General features: G+C 50.5%; 1 protein-coding gene across 1 annotated transcript; it reads right to left on the bottom strand.

The window, feature by feature from the left end:
- Window positions 1-220: 220 nt before the first annotated feature.
- On the bottom strand, window positions 221-16093 carry Ptprn (protein tyrosine phosphatase receptor type N). The gene is made up of 23 exons (XM_051154051.1): window positions 15897-16093; window positions 14199-14249; window positions 13903-14016; window positions 11659-11755; window positions 9816-10074; window positions 9376-9730; window positions 8752-8886; window positions 8232-8266; window positions 7284-7564; window positions 6955-7041; window positions 6613-6692; window positions 6426-6490; window positions 5765-5983; window positions 5088-5288; window positions 4834-4981; window positions 4620-4693; window positions 4184-4261; window positions 3963-4082; window positions 3436-3602; window positions 1597-1650; window positions 926-990; window positions 662-735; window positions 221-439 (listed from the first exon to the last, which is right to left on the bottom strand). The coding sequence occupies exons 1-23, from the start codon at window positions 16009-16011 to the stop codon at window positions 368-370; spliced, it is 2946 nt and encodes a 981-aa protein (XP_051010008.1). The 5' UTR covers window positions 16012-16093; the 3' UTR covers window positions 221-367.
- Window positions 16094-20814: the final 4721 nt, after the last annotated feature.

Below are 20814 nucleotides of genomic sequence, written 5' to 3'. Positions count from 1 at the left end.
GGCCCTCTTTCTGCTCTGTCTATATACTGCAGACTGGCGGGAGTGGGTAGGTACACAGACTGGCTGGGGATATCCAGAACCATGAGGGGACGGAGACAGAAACTCAGGTAGGATGGGGCTCGGGCACACTTGCTGCTGGTGCCCACTCCTCCCCCTGCCTGCTATCTGTCTCCCATGGGCTCCCATGAAGCAGGGTGGACCTGCCTCTTCTCTCTCCACTTTTTTCTACACTGGGTTGGGAAGGGCCACCCTGCCCAAGACGGGCCAAGGCGCCGGATGGGTAGGGGCTGAAGAGTGGGTGCACAAATGCTCACGCAGGCAGAAGGAGCAGAGGCCAGGATGCCCACTGAGGTGACCCCCCGGGGGCTCACTGGGGCAGGGCCTTGAGAATGGCATTCACCTCTTCGGCCACAGCTGTCAGCGCAAACTCAAACTGCTCCTGTGCAAGGCCAGCGGCATAAGGGTCAGGGGAAACCTAGCCTCTCTGCCGCCCCCCCCCAGGGACACTGCAGGGGTGGAGGGTGCTAGGCATCTGGAAAGAGGGGGGTCCTCTCCTGGGGGGCGAGGGAGGGGCAGACTGCTGTCGGGTTCTTCAAGGTGCCATGAAGAGATTGCTTGGGAAAGGGGAATCAACTGGGGAGAGGTAGGGAGCCACTGTCACCTTAGAGCGGACAAGGCCAGGCCGCTGGTCACGGACATGCTCCAGGGTGGCAGCAATGTCAATCTCCTTCACTCCTGGGGATAGGATGGAGTAAGGTGTGCTTATGGGGCAGGGGGGGGGGGGGGGGGGGGGGAGCCAGGGGAGAACAAGCCGTATAAAGCCTGGCCATCCTTGGCAAAGCTTGGAGAAGGGACCACATGCTCCCCAGTGGGCTCTCAGGCCATGAGGGACCAGGGTCTGTGGTCCTGTGGGAGCAGATCTTACCTTTGGCCATGCGATTCAGTACCATGTCAATAAGGATGTAGGTGCCTGTCCTCCCTGCACCGTCACTGGAATAGGAGTCGGTGACAGACAGGTTTAGCCCTGACAAGGCAGTAACGGCACAGAAATGGGGGCTGGGGGGTGCAGGGTTGGGGACATTGGCTGATTATTAAGAGTTGGCCTGGGAAGAGCATTAGTGAGTCAGAGGTGAGAAAACAGAGGCCTTGAGTACCAGGCCTGTGAGCCCTGGCATGTCCCGAGGCGTGGGGACAACTAGAAAGGCCAGCCACGGCTCAGTTTTCAGTGGAGGCAGCAGGACAGAATGGGAACGGCTCTTTTCAGCCTAGGGCCAGGCTTTTGTTCAGCCAGCTCTCCATAGAAAAAGCCACAGAGTAAACATTCCCAGTGCTGTGGGCTGACAGTCTTCTGGGTATGCATACATGCATGTGCGCGTGCATGCTTGTGTGTATGTGCGCATGTGTGTGTGTGTTTTGTGTATTTTTAGTTCACTAAAGACAGGGTGTGCCAGATTTGGCTCATATCTGTTGTTTGCCAACATTAAGAGGCAAACAGGCAGTGTGTCCGAGGTTTGTGCCCAAGGAAAGGGAACAGAGGGAAGGACAGAAGCAGGGAAGCCCCGGCCCAGGGCCTCCGTGTGACAGGTCCCCACCCACCTGCAGTGCACTATGATGGGGCAGGAGCGGCCTCTGTAGCACTTGTTCACCTTCCTGAAATGAGAAGTGAGGTCTGAAGGCCAGAGACCACCCGAAAGAAGGAAGCCTGCAGTTATCACACAGGCAAGCACAGAGCAGGAAGAGAGTTGGAGAAAGGATTTGGGGCTGGGGACAGAGGACCAGAGCTGGTGTGGGTGGCCCCGGGCAAATCAAGTCAGTTGGGAGCCATGTGCTCAAGCTGTGACCCTGGAGTAGTGGATTTAATTTCTCAGTTTTCATGCCTATAAAATGGGAGATGATAACAGGAATTAATTTTTTTAAAGGATTCTTATGAAATGCCATGAGCTAACCCTACATAAAGAAGTTGCATGCCGCAGGCACTCTTCATAAGTAGCAATTGCTAACGGTGGAGTAGTATCAGGTGGTCCTGTTTAAATCCTAGGCTTTTTGATAACTTCCATGTCAGCTCTTTTTAGTCTACAGCCATGAAAGTCATTAAAGATTTATTACGTATACAATAATTGGCCTGCATGTACACCTACACACCAGAAGAGGACACCAGATCTCATTACAGATGGTTATGAGCCACCATGTGGTTGCTGCGAATTGAACTCAGGACCTCTGGAAGAGCAGTCAGTGCTCTTAACCTCTGAGCCATCTCTCCAGCCCCTGAGTAGGAGTTTATAAATGCGGGGAAAATAATTTAATACACTGTCATCAGAGTGTTCTGACTGGCTTGCAGGGACCCAGTCAGCAGAAATCACTGTAGTCCTGGAGTTCAGAAACTACTAAGGTCCCCACCTCAACTCTGCTTCTCTGCCTGGCATTGGAGACCCAGGCCAGCCTTGGCACAAGACAGAGGGATGGAAAGCTTCAGTACAGATGATTCTCTGACACCTGCGTGTGGGGAAAGGCAGGATTGCTAGACGCGTGGCCTGGTCATGGTGTTAGAACAGGTTAAGTTCCTCTGCTAGGTTCTGTCTTAGCCCCTGCCTGTTCCATGAACTTCCTGCAGGATAATCTAGGAGTCTAGGTCCCTGTCTCTCCGTCTCTCTTTTTCCAAGGCAAGATTTCTCTGTGTAACAGCTCTGGCCATCCTGGAACTCACTTTGTGGACCAGGCTGGCCTCAACTCACAGAGATCAACCTTCCTCTGCCTCCCAAGCGCTGGGATTAAAGGCCTGCACCACCATGCCCAGCTTCTAAGTCTCTTTCTAAATTCCTGTCCCAGTTCCCCCAGCAGCCTTCAGGGTATAGTCCCTTCTCAGACCGCCTGCCTGTCTGTTCTGTCTACGCGGTGGCCACACCTGCCAATGACCACTTTTGTGATTGTCCAACTTAAGTGAGAAATCAGCAGAGATCATGAAAAAAAAATGATGTTGGCAGCTGTGAGTCAGGGAGAAGGAGAGGGAGAGACAGAAAGATGCAGAGGGAGAAATGGAGGGAGGAGTGACAGATGCGGGAGAAGAGGGAAAGAAAGGAAAAGAGAAATTAAAAAAAAATACAGAGGCGAAAAGACAGGAGGAAAGATGAGGATGGAAGCTAGACAGGAGAGAGTGAAAGAGAAAGTACAGGGCTGAGGGCCAGGACAAGGTGAGGGGGTAGGGGACGGATCAAAGCAAGGCTCAATGGATGCTGGCACCCGGTCTCCAGCGAAGCCCGCAAAGGAGCCAGATGACGGAGAGGCTCTGGGAGAAAGTGGGTGTGAGAAGGGCACCCCTCTTGGGTGGGACGGCCAGACTGCCAGTACTGGTTTGCGGATGAGAAACTGGTGGAAGGGACAGAGGTCAGGGACGAAGCTCCAGGTCAGACCTGGAGGAAGAGCTTGCAGCGGGCTTACCGGCGGAAATCCAGCAGCGGCCGGGTGGAGGCCGGAGTGCCCTCTGCCGGCCAGCTGAGAAAGTGGAACTGAGTGAGCGTGCGCGTCTCCTGGGTCTGCACGTTCTTAAGGTAGAAGCTCCGCACCAAGAAGTCCTCGCACCAGATGTGCTCCGACACCAGGTTCACCTGACAGGTACCCGCCCCGGGTCTCAGAGTAGCTGCGCACGCGCTCCGCTCCTGTCCCCACCCTCCTGCCTCCCAAGCTGTCCAAATGCTAAATCCTTCAGGAAGGTAAAGGGGGGGGGGTGTCTTAATTTCAGTCTTCGACTATTTATTTTCCCTGTCTTACATACTCATGGCTCTGAGTTTTATCAAAGAACCTACAAATGCTTTTCCGTGCTAGACAGAATACAGAAGCGTTCATGTATGTATGATATGTGTGTATATATATATGCATCTATACATATACACACCCATAAATAAAATACTAGGGCACCACCCATCTTCTGATTCTCATTGGCCTTTTACTGTGGGTTCCCGGCTGACCTCATAGACGTGGTAGAGGGAGGAGCCTTCATCTGGCCAATAGCGGTCACACTGTTTGACACCGTCCTCCACCAATGGGGTCAGCATGACAATGACAGTGCAGCCACTCTCCCACACCATCTAGGGACAGAGACCCAGGTTAAGTGGCCTTCTTAGCCTCCCTGGTCCTGGTTAGCTCCAGGGGCCTCTGGTTGTGAGAAAAGCCCACTCCATGAGTGCACCTGCCAGAAGTCTGCAATGGTGTGGGGCAGCGGTCCCTGCGTGGCTATGTAGGCTGGCATCCGAGGGTCGTGCTCGATCTAAGGGCAGAGATCCAGAGTCAGAAGGGCTAGCTCCCCAGCACCCGGGAGGCAGAGGCAGGTGGATTGCTGTGAGTTCGAGGCTGGCCTGGTCTACAAAATGAGTCCAGGATCGCCAAAGGCTACACAGAAAAACCCTGTCTCAGGGTAGGGGGTGGGGGGAGAAGGGTTAGCTTGGAAAGAGGCTTGGTCAGGAGTGGGTCAGGGTTGTGAGAAGACTAAGAAGCCCGTATTTTAATTCAGTGACCTGGGCTCTACGATTTCAGGGCTCCACTGAAGTAAGAAATGACTGGAGGGGATAGAACAAAGAGGAGAAACAGAGACGGGCAGAGTGAGGGTGGGAGCGGGAGCCACTTACGATGGGGCTGGCGTTGATGTAGTCACTCCGAGAAGGGCTGCTCTCCGCTTTCAGCTTGATCCGGGCATGGTCATCTGCACAGAACCCCCAAACGGCCTTCTGGCACCAGGCCTTGGCCACCCATCCTGAACCAGGTGCCTAGCGGCTTCCCCACATCCTCAAATTGCTCTTAGCAGAGGGTCGGGCCAGGTTGGCCCATGGCTGGCTCACTTACAGGGTAGGTAGTCGGGATGGCGGTTCTTCTTGATGTTGCCCTCATCCTGTGCCGTGGCACAGGTGTTTGGCTCTGCTTGGTAGGCACACAGGGCCTGCCACTCCTTGGCCAACCGGTCCCGGTTCCGAAGGTGGTCTTCCATGTATGCCTGTAGGGGCACCACAGTCTGGCTCTGGCCGTGGCCCATACCCGCCGCCCTGCCTCTCCTGCCATCGGATTCCCTCCCCCACTGTAGGCCTGGGCCCTTTGCTGACCAGAATCATGTGTCCTGTGGAGATGTCCATGTTGGCCTGGGCAGGTTCCTCGCACCAGGACGGCGTGCTGCTGTGGGAACTGGGGCTGGCTTGGGCCGCATCGCTGAACTGGGAGGACACACTGCTCACCCTCGAAGGCTCTGGCTGACCCTCTGCCCGGTTGAACAGAGACTTGGTGGCCATGTGCTGGCGACACAGGTCCTGTAGAGGAAGGATTGGGTGAGGCCTAGGGGTGGGGTGTTCCTTAGAAGCCCTTCAACAAGGCCAGGGGGCTGGAACTCAGTGGTGGAGTGGGAAGAGCACTTGGCACAGCATGCACAGCCCAGTTCCCACTGCTACAAACAAACAAGGCCATTGAGTCGTCCCAGTCTGGAGCATTAGTCTCCTCTCTGATCAGTGGGATGAGTAAGGTCTGATTTGACCTTTGTTCTTTTCTGCCCTGCTGGTGCTTATTGGCAACCTCAGATATCACAAAGTAGAACCCCAGAATCATAGCCCCAGGAGGGATCTCAGGAGCTATTCCCAATGTGTATTCATTCAAAAAGCGCATCACAACACCCCTTCCAGGCCCTCTCCAGCCCCTACCCAGGACCTTATTTCTGCTCCCACCCTCACTCCACCGAAGATGGAGTCTCTCAAGCCCCTGTGCTTCCTTCCCTCCTTCTCTAACTGCACACCTGGTACTCAAAAGTAGTGTCACCATGGGCCCCCTCTGGCCCCAGCGCTGCCAGGCGCTCCTTCTCCCGTTGTCTGGAATGATGGCGCATACACAGGGCTACTGCCAAAGCCACTAGCAGCCCAGCGACACCTGCCAGGGCCACCAGAGTAAGCAGCACTGAGCGCATGGGAGATATGCCATGGGTCTGTCGGGGAAGGACTGCAGCGGCCTCCTCCCTCTGTGGGAACAAAGCCAGAATCAGGGGGATGGTGCCAGGGGAGCCTGGGCCATGCCTCCTATTTAGGTCACCTTTAGGGGACAAAGCTGTGAAGGCAGGGGTATGGAGGCAACATGCAGAACAGCGTACAGCCTTTTTCTCAATCCATATTGTACCCACTCGAGAGCCAGAGACCTTGGGTGACCCCACCAGAAGGATTTCCATATAAACAGAGAAAAGGAGGCGTCATCATGAAAACAGTGTTATAGCCCTTCAGGAAAGCGCCACCGCGCCACCTGCTGGTCAAAACGAGAACTGCGCAGAAACGGGCTGTTTGGGAAAGGAGAATGGAGAGCCAAAAGAACTTGGAACCCTTTGGTTCTTTCTCCCTGGCCTTGCCTCCTCTCATGTGCGCAGAGGCAGGCCTACGGGGGCTTTGATGGATTCTACAGTTAGTGCTTACCTGTCCTACCCCCGTCTGCAAAATTTGGAGCCCTGTCTGCGCTTCCAGTTCAGACTTCACCAGCCCTGTAGGAAGGGTGCAGGTCAGGCTCTTTTCAGCCCCATGAGGGCTGGGAATAGTTTAGGAGGGCATCAGCACAGGCCCGGGGTCATGCTGAGTCTAGGTGTGCGCATAGCGCCGTATTTACCAGCTTGTTGGGTCACATCTGCCAAAGACAGGTTCTGCTCATTGTGCCGGATTCGGAAGGTGACAGCTGGTCCCACCACGCTGCCAAGTAAGAAGTACGTTATACTACCTAACCCACCCGAGACTCCAGACTCTATTAAAATAAAGAGGCCAGCACTGGGGGGTCAGGGATTCCTATGAGTGGGTCTAATGACAGGGATCAGGATGGGGACTCGCCGCAGGCATACAGGTGGCTGTCCTGCCACACTGGGAGCATCTCTGACCCAGCGCTTTCTTCCCGTCCTTTCTTGTCCCTTCAGCACCACCTTGATGAGGCTAAGACCCGCCAAGATGGCAGCCCCACCTGATGTTGATGAAGCTGCCCGAGGACATATGCACGTGCTCAGCCAGGATCTCCAGCAGCTTCACTCCAGCCACCAGACTCAAGGGCCTGAAGGAGGGAAGCAGGCAGAGGGAGGGAAGATGAGGGGGATTCACCGGCCCCCTCTTGAGACAGGCCACCTCCAGAGGGGCAAAGCTACCCACCACCTCGCTGCTTCCTCCCCACCCCCCCCCCCCCCCCCAAGAGCGGGATGCTTGCTCTCTGCTTCCTGCTAGACAGGCCAACCCACACCCCCCACCCCCAACTTGTCCCCCAGGGACTGGAAGCCTTCCCCAGGCTGCAGGGCTTACTTCTGGTCAGTGACTATATAACCATACTCCTCGGCCGCTGCAGGTGGAGCTGCAGGCTGTCCCACCACTGTGGGCTGGCTCTGGCCTAAGGGACTTTTCTTTTCCAGAAGGACAGACGAGACTCCTGGAGGTCTGGCTGTTTGGAGAGGCTCAGGGAAGGCAGGGCTCAGCACCTGCTGAACTTCACCGAAAGTGGGGCTGCCTGTGGGGTGTCCAGGAAGCCAGGGTGTGGGGGGCCGAGGCTCTGCTGTGTCTGCCCTCTGCACGTGGTCTTCTGGTGTCTGTTACAAGACAGGACGCAGGTGTGAAAAGACTGCGGGGGTGGGGGCTGGGGGGAGGGGTTCGTGTGTGTGTGTGTGTGTGTGTGTGTGTGTCACACTTTGGGGTCTAAACTCTTTACAAGTGGAACTTAGGAACTATTTAGCTTTCTACCTGCCCCTCCCCCACCCCCAAATCCCCTGCAATGGGAGAGCACACACAGGGAGTGTAAATCAAATGGGTGAGTGAATAAAGGGTTTAACGAGCAAAACGTGGTCTGTAAGTTCACAGAGTGGGGCTGGAATGGGAAGGGGAGCAGTTGAGCCTGATAAACCTGGAAAGATAAACAGAAAGGCCACGGTTTTTAGGCCTTTGTTCAGTGGCAACATGTTAGAAGCCTCCGTCTAAAACGGAGAAGCAAAACTCCTCCAGCTGTAGCAGGATGGAGCCTCCACCAAAAGCCTCCAAGGTAGGAACCATCGGGAGTCTGGAAGGACTGTGGTAAAAAGAGGAATGGCCTAAGGATTCTGGATGCTACTTCTGCCAACTTGAGGTGAGGCCACAGGTGATGACTTGAAGTCGCAGGGCCTTAAAATGAGGGACCAGGGGACAGATTCTGAGCCATCGCTCAAAGATTCAGAGATTTCAGATGAGGGGCACTTAGGAGGCCGAAAGGGGCTGTGAACTCACTTTCTTGACATCAGCTCCGACATTTACAGCCCCTCCTGTAGAGACAGGAAAAGCAAGAATCTTGGGAAATAGTGTTAAGACCAGGGTGAGGAGGGACCAGAGGTCTTCAACCTGCTCCATCTATGTGACCCCTGTCCTGTCAACAGTCCCAGATGCCTTCCTCTGTTCTCAGCTTCCTCTCACCATCCTCTTGGGCTTGCTGCCCTCTGTTTTTTCCTTCTTTAATTCTACAGCTTACCTTCTTCCCCTCTTGGTAATGACCCTGTCCTCGAAAGAACTCCCTTTTCATCCAGGCATGCTGGACCATGCCTGTAACCTCTACACTTTAGAGGTCGAGGCAGGAGGATGATGAGTTCTTACATCAGCTTGGGCTGATTTCAGCAAGACCCCATCTCAAGAAAGAGCAAAAACAAAACCTCTCCCCATGTGACTGTCCAGATAACTCCATGCAGGCTTGAGAAATGGGGCAACAAGCCTCTATGGCGATGGGCATTGCAGGCCTCCCTGCCTGGACACTCACCAAGATTTCTTCCTGTGCCCTTGGGCAGTAACTGCAGTAGGGTCAGGAGAGTAGAAAGCTGCTCCGGTGTCAGCTGACGCAGTTCCACTCCATAGCCTGCCAGTACAGCAGCCAATCTCTGCAGACTTACATCTGCTGGGAGCCAGACACAAAGCTTACAGCACATGGAAGGATAAACTGATGAAATGCAGAGAGGTGGTTGAGGGAAACACAGGACAATCACCTCTAAGAATCCTTTTGGGAGGCTGGGACACTGATACCCTCCCATCCCCAGATCCTTGAATATACTTGAGGTATGCCAGGTGCACACCCCACTGTCTCCGCGTCGAAGCTAGCTAGTGCCTGTGTAGATTAGCTTGTCAGTAGACAGCTAAATGTGTGAACAAAAGACAGAACGCCAAGTGTGGTGATTCATGCTCAGAGTCTCAGCACTCAGGAGTCTGAGGCAAGAGGATTGCACCAGATTTGAGTTCAGCCTCAGCTAAAAATGAGCTCAAGGATAGCCTGGGATAATGGCAAGACTTCATCTTAAAAATAACTGAATAAACAAATGAATACGTGAACATCTTCAGAGACAGGAAGGACCCACACACACAGAGAGGTGGATGATGAGGACATTGTTACCTGGCTGTACTGCTTGGGGAGGGGCCTTCTCCCCACGACCCCCTAGTACTTCCTCCTCATAGCCCTCTGAGGAATCCTCTGCCTGGATGCTGCCCCCTTGCTCTGGCAGCCTTGGCATCCTGGTCCTGCCAGCCATTGGCAACTCTTGGGCCATGTAGAGCATCCCTGAATCCTGGAAAAGCTGAGCAGGTGAGGGGCCTGGAAGGTCCCCGAAGGAGTGGCCAGAGTGAGCCCCCAAAATGGCCTTGGAAGCACTTCTGCTGAAGAGAGTGTTAGCTTCAGCCTTGGGCAGGTGGCTAACGCCAGCCACCCCTGGGGAGCTCTCTGATCCTCGGGAGCCATCTCGGGAACCAAACTGTGGGAAACCAGAGACATGGGTGAGAAGAGAATCAGGCTTGGGCACTGGCGTTGGAGCGTGGTGGCCAGAGTGTAGGGCTCACCTGGTGGAAGAGGTAAGGCTGTAGCAGTGCAGGTTCATAAGTCAGAGCGGGGTGGGGAGGCGGTGGGGGCATTAGCAGATGCTCCAAGAGAGGGGGCAACAGCTCAGCCTGCAGAGAGGACAGCGGGGAGCCCACCCCAGCTCCATTCCCACCCCCTGGAGGCCGAGGGAGCCCCTGGGCAACAGGAGAGGAGCCAGTGGGATTGCCTTGAGAGAGCAACTCCACAGCAGGGCCTGGTCTCCTGGGCACCAAACCAGACCTGGGGAGGAAAGGAGAGAGATAAGGAGTGAAAAAGAGGAAGAGAGAAGCGGGCGGGGGTGGGGGGGGAGGAGAAAGAAGGAGAGAGATTGTTTATTTGTATGTCTATATAGGACAAGGGTGTGGACAGCTTACAAGGTTAAAGTTGGACAGAGTCAGTGGTTTAGAATAGCCCTGTCCCCTTAAGAAATGGAGAGGAAGCTGGGTGGTGGTGGCACACGCCTTTAATCCCAGCACTCAGGAGGCAGAGGCAGGCAATCTCTGTAAGGTCCAGGCCAGCTTGGTCTACAGAATGAGTCCACGATAGCCAAGGCTACACAGAGAAACCCTGTCTGGAAACAAAACAACCAAATAAATAAATAAGAAAAAAAGAAAAAAGAAATGAAGAAGAGAGATAGGCTAGAGGGCTTGGAGGTAAAGGTAGGCCAGAGAGCCAAGCTTGTCAAGGGAGCTAGATAAACATGTCTGTCTTTGGTAGAGAAGAGCAGGTATGTGTTTACCTGGGGATCAAACCTAAGGCCTTGTGTACGTATGTCGACTACTCTACCACTGAGCTACAACCCCAAACCACACAGTTACACAGGCCAGGTAAGCGGAAAGGATTATGAAAAGGAGACTGAGAGCAGGAGAAGGCAGCTGGGGCATAGATGGCATGGACTGTGACTGTAGGGTGCTTCCGCGTTGTCCCTGTGTGCCACCCCACCCCCACCCCAAGCTCTCTATGTTCAAACAACAGAGACTGCCCTGACCCCACCACTGCTGCCTTCTTGGTCCACGTGTCCTCTGAGCTCCACAGACCCTCCTTTTCTCTGAGACTTGCCTTTAGAGCAGCAGCTCTCAACCTGTGTGTCGGACCCTTTCACAGGGGTCACCTAAGACCATCGGAAAACACAGATATTTACATTATGGTCCATAGCAGTTGCAAAATTACAGGTGTGAAGTGGCAGCAAAGGTAATTTGATGGTTTGGATGATTCCCACAACGTGAAGAGCTGTATTAAAGGGCTGGAGCATGAGGAAGGTTGAGAACCTCTGGCCTAGAGGCTCTAACCACAGAGAGACAGTGCTGTTTCCTGGCAGACACAGTTCCGCACAGCAGCGAAACAACTTAGGTCCAAGGCCATTCTAGGTTGTCCATAAGAACCACTTTAATACTTCTTTTGAAATATCAAATACCAACATTTTCTCAAAGTACATATTTATTGTCCTGTTTTGCTGGATCTCCAGGATAAACTCAGCTCCTACTGAGCATGTCAACATGCCAGAGGGAGGGAGGGACCTTTTTTTTTTTTGGGTTTTCGAGACAGGGTTTCTCTGTGTAGCCTTGGCTGTCCTGGTGTCCTGGACTCACTTTGTAGACCAGGCTGGCCTCAAATTCACAGCGATCTGCCTGTCTCTGCCTCCAGAGTGCTGGGATTAAAGGTGTGCACCACTACCACCCAGTTGGGAGGGACCGTTCTTGATGCTGTTTTGCCTGTGCCCCAGTCTGCTGACCCCAGCTACCCCATCCCCTCATCTCCCCACCCCGATGCCCGACCATGAGGACGGTCACAAATCACCAGTTCCAAGAGTCTAAGGCTGCCTACCGGTCCCTCAGATGGGGCTCTGGGGGACGAAGCCTGGGGATTCGCTCCATCTCCTGGGAGATCACATGCTGGGTGAGGTCATCATGCCATGACAAGCCTGTTGGGAGAAAAGATAGGGCAAAGTTGACTTGAGACTGTAGGCCCAGTTCCAGAGGGAGCAGAGGCCAAGAGTGTACTCCATTTCTGTCACAGGGTTGTGATTGGCAGAGCAGGAGGAAGTGCCAGGGATTGGAGACACAATGGCTGAACTGAGCTGCCTCCCCACCCCTATCCTCAGGTACAACTTTTGGAGTCAAGCTGCCACGGATGGAATTTAGCTTTGGTTTCTAAAGAACTAGAATCCTTGGGCAAGCTGTTAAGCCTCCATTCCTTCATCTCAGTTCTTTTTTGGACATCAGCTCTCTCATCTGGGGGTATGTATCTCCTAAGATTGTTGTTATAATTAAAATAACACATCATGGAAAATAGTCCTGACACATGAAGAAGTCTGAACAAAGGGGCTGGAGAGACAGCGCAGAGGTTAAAAGCACTGACTGCTCTCCCAAAGGTCCTGAGTTCAATTCCCGGCAACCAACTGGTGGCTCACAACCATCTAAAATGAGATCTGGTGCCCTCTTCTGGCCTGCAAGCATACCTGCAGGCAGAACACTACACAAAATAAATAAATATGAACAAAACAAAACAAAAACCTCTTAACAAATGCTATCACCGCTGTGATCATTACATGTCTTCGTTCTGAGCCTGAGTCATTTGTAGAGTGGGAATACAATATATTTTGTGGGCTGCTGTGGAGATCAAGTGTGGTCAGGAAAATGAAACGCTCCAGGTGCCTTTTCCATCTTCCATCATGTTCTCCTAGCAGCAACATCTCGATCTTCTGCTTGACTCTTTACCCATGAGGCTCTGCTCTCAAAAAAGACCTCTCACGCACCCAAGAGGGATCCCATCTCAGTCTCCTCCACTTTTCCTTCTCTGGGTTTATTCATTTAGAGCCAGGGTCTCATTGTGTAGCCCAGGTTGACCCGGAACCCATGGGGGTCCCTATGCTTCAGCCTGCTGAGGGCTGGAGTCACAGCTGCAGGCCACCATGTCCAGATCCTGCCCTAGACTTATAATAATCTAGGTCACTCAGGACTCATATCCTGGGATCTACACACATCTGTTCCATGTATTACAACTATCTGTGTTCCTATTACAATCAACTCCTCCAAGGGACCACTAGATTTCAGCCTCTTTTTCTTACTCATGAGTATTGTCCCACAAATTCTCTTCAATATTCACCCTTTTACTCTGTACTGAATTATTTCTTAAAGCACAAAATCATGATGCGATTTCTTCCATCTTTTTTTAAAATTTTATTTATTTATTTATTTATTATGTATACAATGTTTTGCTTGCATGTACCCCTGCAGGCTAGAAGAGGGCACCAGATCTCATTATAGATGGTTATGAACCACCATGTGGTTGCTGGGAATTGAACTCAGGACCTCTGGAAGAGCAGTCAGTGCTCCTAACTGCTGAGCTATCTCTCCAGCCCCCAATTTCTTCCATCTTAAAACAATGCTATTTTACCCATGTCCTCCTGCTTCTGTCACTGCCTTTCATTGCAGAAAACTTTTTCTTTTTTTTTTATTTTGTTTTTTGTTTTTGTTTTTGTTTTTGTTTTTGAGACTGGGTCTCTCTGTGTAGCCTTGGCTGTCCTGGACTCACTATGTAGACCAGGCTGGCCTCGAACTCACAGCGATCTGCCTGCCTCTGCCTCCAGAGTCCTGGGATGACAGGTGGGAGCCACCACACTAGCTGCAGCAAACTTCTTAAAGACAATCATAGACGCTGGATGCAGAGGTCCATGCCTGTAGTCCTGTACTTAGAACGTTAAGGCAGAAGGATCACCATGAGTTCCAGGCCAGCCTGGGCTACATAATAAGTTTGGAGCTAGCCTGGGTTACACAGTAAGAGCTTATCTCAAAACAAACAAAATTCCAACAAACCTAAAAAAAATATTTTCCGGCAACTTCAGCTGCAGGCCTCCTGTGTGCAACTCCAGAGAACTCATATGAGTAGCCCATCCCTAGGTCCCAGCCCCTTTGTCTGGCCCCTTATCCAGCAAGATCGAGGAGGGTGGGGCTTCAAAGTAGATATAATAATTAAGTTGTATCAAGAAACAATTTTTGCATGAGGTGGACCCTTACTTTCCCACCCACTAAGTCCCATTCTCCGTATTCTAGTACAGCGAGACCTCACCTTGGGACATGAGTTGCCGGAGCACACCTTGTAAGCGCTGGAGAACAGGGGAGGTGACTTGCAAAAGGGGCCGTGCCTGCCCCGCTCCTGCCTGGCACTGTCCAAACAAGCCATCTGGAAGCACAAAGGTGCTGTTGTCAGGGCTTTCGCAGGAGGCCTTCCAAAGTCCAGGCTGCAGATGGTCACTGCTCTCTTCACCCTCTCTGGTTTTAGAGTTCTGTTCCTTTTCCCTCCTCATAGCTGGCCTCTCCCTCCCCATTTTTGTTTTTTGAATCCTACGCCAGGGCCCTACTCACCCTGAATACAGACTTCCAGGTGTGAGCAGAGTCTGCGGTCAAACAGACAGCCTGTAGAAAAGCAGATGTTCAGAACACGGAGAAGGGTGAGGTGGCTGGGAAACAGGTGAGGCAGCCAAGGCCCATTACTTCATTCTAAGGAGGGCTTCAAGTTGGGAAGACAGTAGGGAAGAGCCCTAGAATTCTCACTCTCTGGCCTACATATGCAAACAACTTCATATATGTGCATGCATGTGATATGTGTACAGAGGCCAGGAGTCAATGTTGGGTATCTTCCGCACTTGTCCACTTTATATTCTTAAGACTGGGCAGCTCGCTGAACCTGGAGTTCACACAGCACATCCCAGGGATTTCTTTGTCTCTGCTTTTCCCAGCACTGGTGTTAGGGTGTTAGACATCAGTCACCATGCATGCCTTTTTTTTTTTTTTTTTTAAATATGGGCCCTGGAGATCCGAATTCAAGCACCCTATCGATGAGCCATCTCTCCAGCTTCAAGGCCTAGAATTCTTGAGGAAGTGTCGAGGTCTAGCTTCGGATTTTGAATGTCTTAGTTTCAATCTTTAAAAGACTCCATTTGCCTGACTGGGAGTTGGAGCACTGGACAGGCTTGGGAGGAGAGGAGGGTAGATCACGTAGCATCGTGGGAGTATTTGTGGCCAAATTCAAAAGGAAACGGTAGTTTCCTAAATCTCCCAAAGCTTTCTAACTCTAGCGGCCTGGAACTAGAGGCTGGAAGTCCAGCAACGCCGCCCCACCCCACCCCCACCTCCGCCCGCGTGGCAGGGAAGGGGTGCTGGTGCTCGATTTTGAGGCACTGTCCCAGGCCTGAGTCTGTAGTGCTGTCCGTGGTGCTGAAGAGCTACGCGCCAAGGGCACGTTGGGAAGGGAGCGGGGTAATTGAGGGAGGATTGACAGGACAAGGAATTGTCACAGGATCTTATCCCTCCGCTCTCTCTTGTTAACAACTCTGGGCCTCACAGGAAGTACCATGCATTGGCCTCCAAGCCAGCGTGGGGAAAGACGGAGCCAGATGGAGAGGCTGTGCCCCTTCCCCCACGCGCCACCGTCCCACCCCCATCCCGGGGCCCGTGAGTCAGCGCTGACTATGTCCGCTTAGATGTGAGTCAGCACCAGGCCTGGTTGTGAGGAGGGGGGCAAGCAAAAGACCCTCCCTTTTTTGTCCTCTTCCGCTCCCTCCCCCGCGTGTCCCCCTTCTTATAGCCGACCAACTCGCAGCAAATGGCCTCTCTAGACTTGAAAGATAAACCCTGCTCTCTGTCTCCAGCCAGGAAGCTGGAGCCGGGTGGTCGCCTCTTCTTCCTTCCATGCCGGCTTCCGATTCTTCAGCTTGGGTCTCCACTTCGACGCCTCTGGCTTCTCCCACGGTCCTGAGTCTATCTAAATCCCTTGACTTGAGCGCAACCCCCCACTTCTCCGGAACCTGGTCTTCCTTGGAGCCCACTTTTTCCAGGTCCCGCCTGCGTCTCCCGGCTCCACCTCCCGGCCTACGCCCCTTTCCTCATCTTCCTTCGTCTCCCTTCATCTCTCATCTTCCTCACTCTAAAACCTCCCCCGCCCCCCGCTTCCCGCCACATTTATTCTACCTGAGCTTCTTGCTTTCACACGCTTTCCCCCAATACTGAGTTTTGCTCCCAGCCCCTGCTCTCCGCCCCGCCCCCATCAAGTTTCCTCCTGACCGTGGGCACTGATGGCACTGCAGCCCCCAGGACGGCCGCTCAGCAGCAGCAGACAGACCAGCAGCCGGAGGCCCCCAGAGCCCCCGGAACCCCCGGGCCGCCGCGGGCGCCGCATCCTTCCCGGCTCCGAGGCTCGCTACCCAACCAGAGTCTCAGCGACGCTGGCGGGAGTCAGCGGAGGAGCCTAGGCGGAGCCTGCCACTCCCCACCCACCTCCAAGGCGGGGTCTACATGCCCCTCTAGAGGCGACCCGACCAACTGCGGGCGTGCAGTGACGACATCTCCACCCCCTGCTCTTATGCCTATTTGCGTCATACTGGCGTAAGAGGCCCCTCTTAGCCGGGGACCTACTCAACCTAAGCCTCTTCCACCATATAGTGGGTTCCTCACTAGAATTCCCACTGGGTCCACCCACTCATGCCCTGTATTTTTCAGGTCCACCGCCTCTGTCTCCCCGGCTCAGGGTTGGTGAAGAGGACTAAAGCTCTCTGGGAACAGGAAAGAAACGTGGGCCAGGGAGTATAAACCCTGATACAAGCGTAAGAGACCAGAATAGGAACTCTTACTGCGTCTCCAGTACGGCTACTGGCGTCATCCCGAAGATCCGTAATGGCTAGGCATGCGTGCTGCGGTAGCCTTGAGCTAGTTGCTCATCCTGGTTTTTTTTTTTTGTTGTTTTTTGTTTTTTGTTTTTTTTTTTGGTAAAGTAAAGGAGTCCCCCCCACCCCACCCCCCAAAAAAAGCATCTGCCACACAAAGCGATGGTGAGAATTTATGTGTTAACTTGTCGCGGGAATAAGATCTGAACCTGCGCATCCTCGACACTCCTATGCATTAACTTCTTTTCCTCTTGCAATCTACTCGTCTGTCCTTTGAAATTGCTTCTTTCTTTAGCATTTGTTTTCTTTTAGTTGGTATATGGCAATCATACATAAGCGTACAGTGGAAGCGCATCCGCATCCAGCCCCAGAGCCTTACCCTGGACCTCTTCAGCGCATCAGCCGGGCATTAACAGTGACATTTCAGTACATGCATGTATGCAGTGTATTATGATCAATGTGTAATGCCGCATATCTGGCATACCTACTGCCTGAGGCATTTATACTTTCTTTGTGTTGGGAATGCCCAGAATCTTCTCTATCAGCTAACTTGAAATGGCCAATTAATTGTTGCCACCTATAGTTATCCTACTGTGTTATGGAATATCAGCAGATGCACCCCTGTCCTCGCTACCATCTGTTATAAGCTTTGGCTGCCTCTAGGCTCTCTGGTCTCAAGCTGATCAACGATCTTACGATTTCTACATAAGGTACACATCACATCAGACCACTTTTCTCCTCCGCAATTTCTCTGGTTAGACCATTTCCTCAAGCTTTATCACAGTAATTTCTTCCATGGCTTTTTGATATCACTCTTATTTATCCAGTAAGCTGCAGAGTGAATTTTCTAAAGTTCCCATTTGGTTACATTAACCTTTTGCTTTCTAGATGTTTCTTTTTGTTTTGTTTTGTTTTCAAGATGATATGAGTCTGGTGAGATGGCTCAGGGGGGTAAGGACATTAACTATCCACAATCGATAGCCCGAGGTTGATCCTTTGAATTCATATAAAGGTAGAAAGAGAGAGTCTACACTATGATGTTGCTTTCTGACCTCCACATGAGTATGAGCACGTGTGCACGCACACACACACACACACACACACACACAGACACACAGGAGAGAGAGAGAGAGAGAGAGAGAGAGAGAGAGAGAGAGAGAGAGAGAGAGAGAATATAAGGTTTTTATAAAGTGAATGAAAAATACAAAATGGTTTGATGGAAAAAAACCAAAATGGTTTAGTGAAAAAAACACTTATCTAGACCTCACAGTAATTGACATTTGGGGTGTGTTTGCTCCTTTTTAATATTTAAATAGAAATGATAGAAATTATGAAACTTCTCTTATAAATATTTCAATGTGCATCTCTAGGAAATAAGGGTACTTTCCTACAATAAAGTCATTTAGAGCCCAATTCATATTCAAATATCTAAAATTGTTTCCAAAATGTTTTTCAGCTGTTTGTTCAAATAGGAGTCAATCAAGGATCATTATTGCATTTAATTATTTTCTTCCTCCCTTCCTTTCTTTTTATTATTGTTTTGTTTTTTCAAGACAGAGTTTGTCAGTGTAGCCCTGGCTGTCCTGAAACTCACCCTGCAGACCAGGCTGGCATCGGACTCAGAGAGAGCCATCTGCCTCTGCCTCCCAAGTGCTAGGACTATAGGTGTGCACCATCACATCTTGGCTGCATATAATTATGTTCTTAATTACTTTTTAACTTAGCACAGATATCAAATCATCACCCCTTCTTCACTTTTCACATTGTCAGGTAGAAGAGAAAGCAGGTCATCCTCCCCCCCCTCCACCCCCGTGGACTCTTCATCTCCTAGATGATTGGTTTCCTTGCATTGCCCCTGTGTGCAGCACACATGTCCTCTGCATCCCCTTCTGTAAAGCAGGCATTATGCACCAGGTCATGCTACTACATAGGGATGCTAAGACTGATGACTGGTCTCACGCAGAGCCAGCCACATCGTTCCTAAACTGATGAAATCCGTGGGATATGTTGGCACCATAGGAACCATCAACTTTTCCATCTAGTTTCCTGGTCCCCCTCCTCTTCCTCCGTCCTCTCTTTGGGATGATCTCTGACATGCGAGGCAAGTTTTATAAGTTTTACACCATTGAGCTACAGCTCTAGTCCCCAATGGTGGTGACTGACTAAAATATTTCATTCTGATTTGCAAAATGCATTTTAAATTTTTTTTCATTCTTTTGACATTTATCAGCCTTTGGTCATATCCCTGAAATCCAATGCCAACTTGTAGAATATATTCTTAACTTCTGCTGTTTATCTACTTGCAAACTAAGGAAGGAGTAGTTGTAATAGTTATCTCAATAGTGGCTAATGAGATTTACTAGAGTATTTTTGTGATTTTTCTTTTTTGAACATTACTATTTATATATTCAATGTGCATTGATCAGTCATAGTAATTATTCTTTTGATATTCAAATTATCCCCAAACAAGCCAGTGACAAGTCCTTGAATCAGATTCCAATGTCCTTTTGAAACATCCTACTAATCACTAAAATCTCCTTTTTTTCCACTTTAGGGTGTACCATGTTTTTCGCGTTTTATTCTCTCTGCAATATGGAAGAAGCCATTTATCTAAAGAGCTGTGGTACCTTTTATTAAGAGCTGATTTTAGAGACCAGAATCTAGATATTAGGTGTGATAATGGCTCCTGGGCACTGACTCTAGAGCTTTTCTATGAACAGAGCCAGGATATTAGAGTAATACACACACACACACACACACACACACATACACAAACACACGTGCACACACGCACACCACACACATATACACATATGCACACACACATTCAACATACACACACACACACACACACACACACACACATATATATATATTTTTGACACAGGGTTTCTTTGTGTGGCCTTGGATGTCCTGGACTCGCTTTGTAGATTAGGCTGGCCTCAAACTTGTAGCAATCCACCTGCCTCTGCCTCCCGAGTGCTGGGATTAAAGGCGTGCACCACCATGCCCAGCTTCCAACCAATATTTAATTACAATCTTGGCTGATCTCTCTACACTTGCAGTTCTTTATTGTTATGATGAAAACTTGGGTTTCTGAGGACACTAATATAACCACTTGTATGCTTGATCCAATACACACCTAACAATGTACATAGTGGAGTAACAAATATTACTCCACTAATAAAACAGCAGAGGCCTGGAGAGATAGATGGATCCATGATTAAGAGCACCTGCTGGGCCTGTGGAGGACTGGGGTTCAGTTCCCAGCTCCCATAAGGAGACTCACAACCATCTGGACTATACCTCCAGTTCCAGAGGGTTGAAGCCCTCTTCTGACCTCTGCGGGTACCAGGCATACATGCTGTGCATATACATACATGCAGGCAAAACACTCATACACATTAAAAAAAAAATGTTTTTGAGATAGAATCATGTAGTCTTGGCTGGCATAGAACTCTCTATGTAGACAAAGTTGACCTCAAACTATTAGAGATCTTCCTGCCTCTGCCTCCCTAGTGTTGGATTAAAAGCGTGTGCTACCACCATATACATTTAGCCTAAATTTTGCCTTTAAATATAACTCCTAATGATACATCATTAAAATTCTGTGCTTTAGGAATGCAAACATCTCTTTTGTTTGCATTCATGTAATTATGATTGACAATTTGACATATAATTAGGGCTTTTGTTTCAGATTATTTTTAGTTTCAGGGTAGTGCCTTATATTCTTTATATTTTTATTTTGAACCTTTTGATATGCTTGCAGAAGTCTTCTGTGGACTTCTGCAATAACCTTTCCACCTTCCACTATATTCCAGTTGCCCCCTTTTAAAGATTTATTTATTTACTTTTATGTATATGAATGCTATATCTGCATGTACACCTGCATGCCAGAAGAGGGCATCAGATCCCAGTATAGATGGTTGTGAGCTGTGAGTTGAACTCAGGACCTCTGGAAGAGCAGAAAGTGCTCTTAATCACTGAGCCATCTCTCCCGCCCTTGCTTCTCTTTTAAAGATGTAAATTGTTAAATAACACAAAGATGTGAAACAAAAGAAAGGACCTTACATTTTCATGAACATCCAGGCAACACAGTTCCAGAAGTAAAGTGTTTCTAGCACTGCGAGACACTGCCTTTTCTGAAAGCTAACTATTATCACTCTCTCACTGACCACATTTCTTTGCTTTCATATATGACTTAAAGCTAAACATGGCACCATTAACTGTTGGTAGATGGGGACGGTGGTCATCCTAGTCTTTCTCAGATTGCAGTGAGTAGAATCACTGTGTTTGCACTGAATAGATTTACTATTGCA

The sequence above is a fragment of the Acomys russatus genome, chromosome 12, assembly GCF_903995435.1.
Source record: "Acomys russatus chromosome 12, mAcoRus1.1, whole genome shotgun sequence".
Taxonomy (NCBI): Eukaryota; Metazoa; Chordata; class Mammalia; order Rodentia; family Muridae; genus Acomys; species Acomys russatus.
This window is presented reverse-complemented; position numbering and strand designations above follow the sequence as displayed.

Bases quoted from the DNA above. Each gene is read 5' to 3' on its own strand.
- Ptprn (XM_051154051.1), bottom strand. From the start codon at position 16,011: ATGCGGCGCCCGCGGCGGCCCGGGGGTTCCGGGGGCTCTGGGGGCCTC. The intron at 6,693-6,954 runs GTGGGGCTGCCA...CTTACTTGGCAG, and splicing joins GGCAGCTTCATCAACATCAG to CGTGGTGGGACCAGCTGTCA. The intron at 1,651-3,435 runs GTAAGCCCGCTG...TTCTCATTTCAG, and splicing joins CCGCTGCTGGATTTCCGCCG to GAAGGTGAACAAGTGCTACA.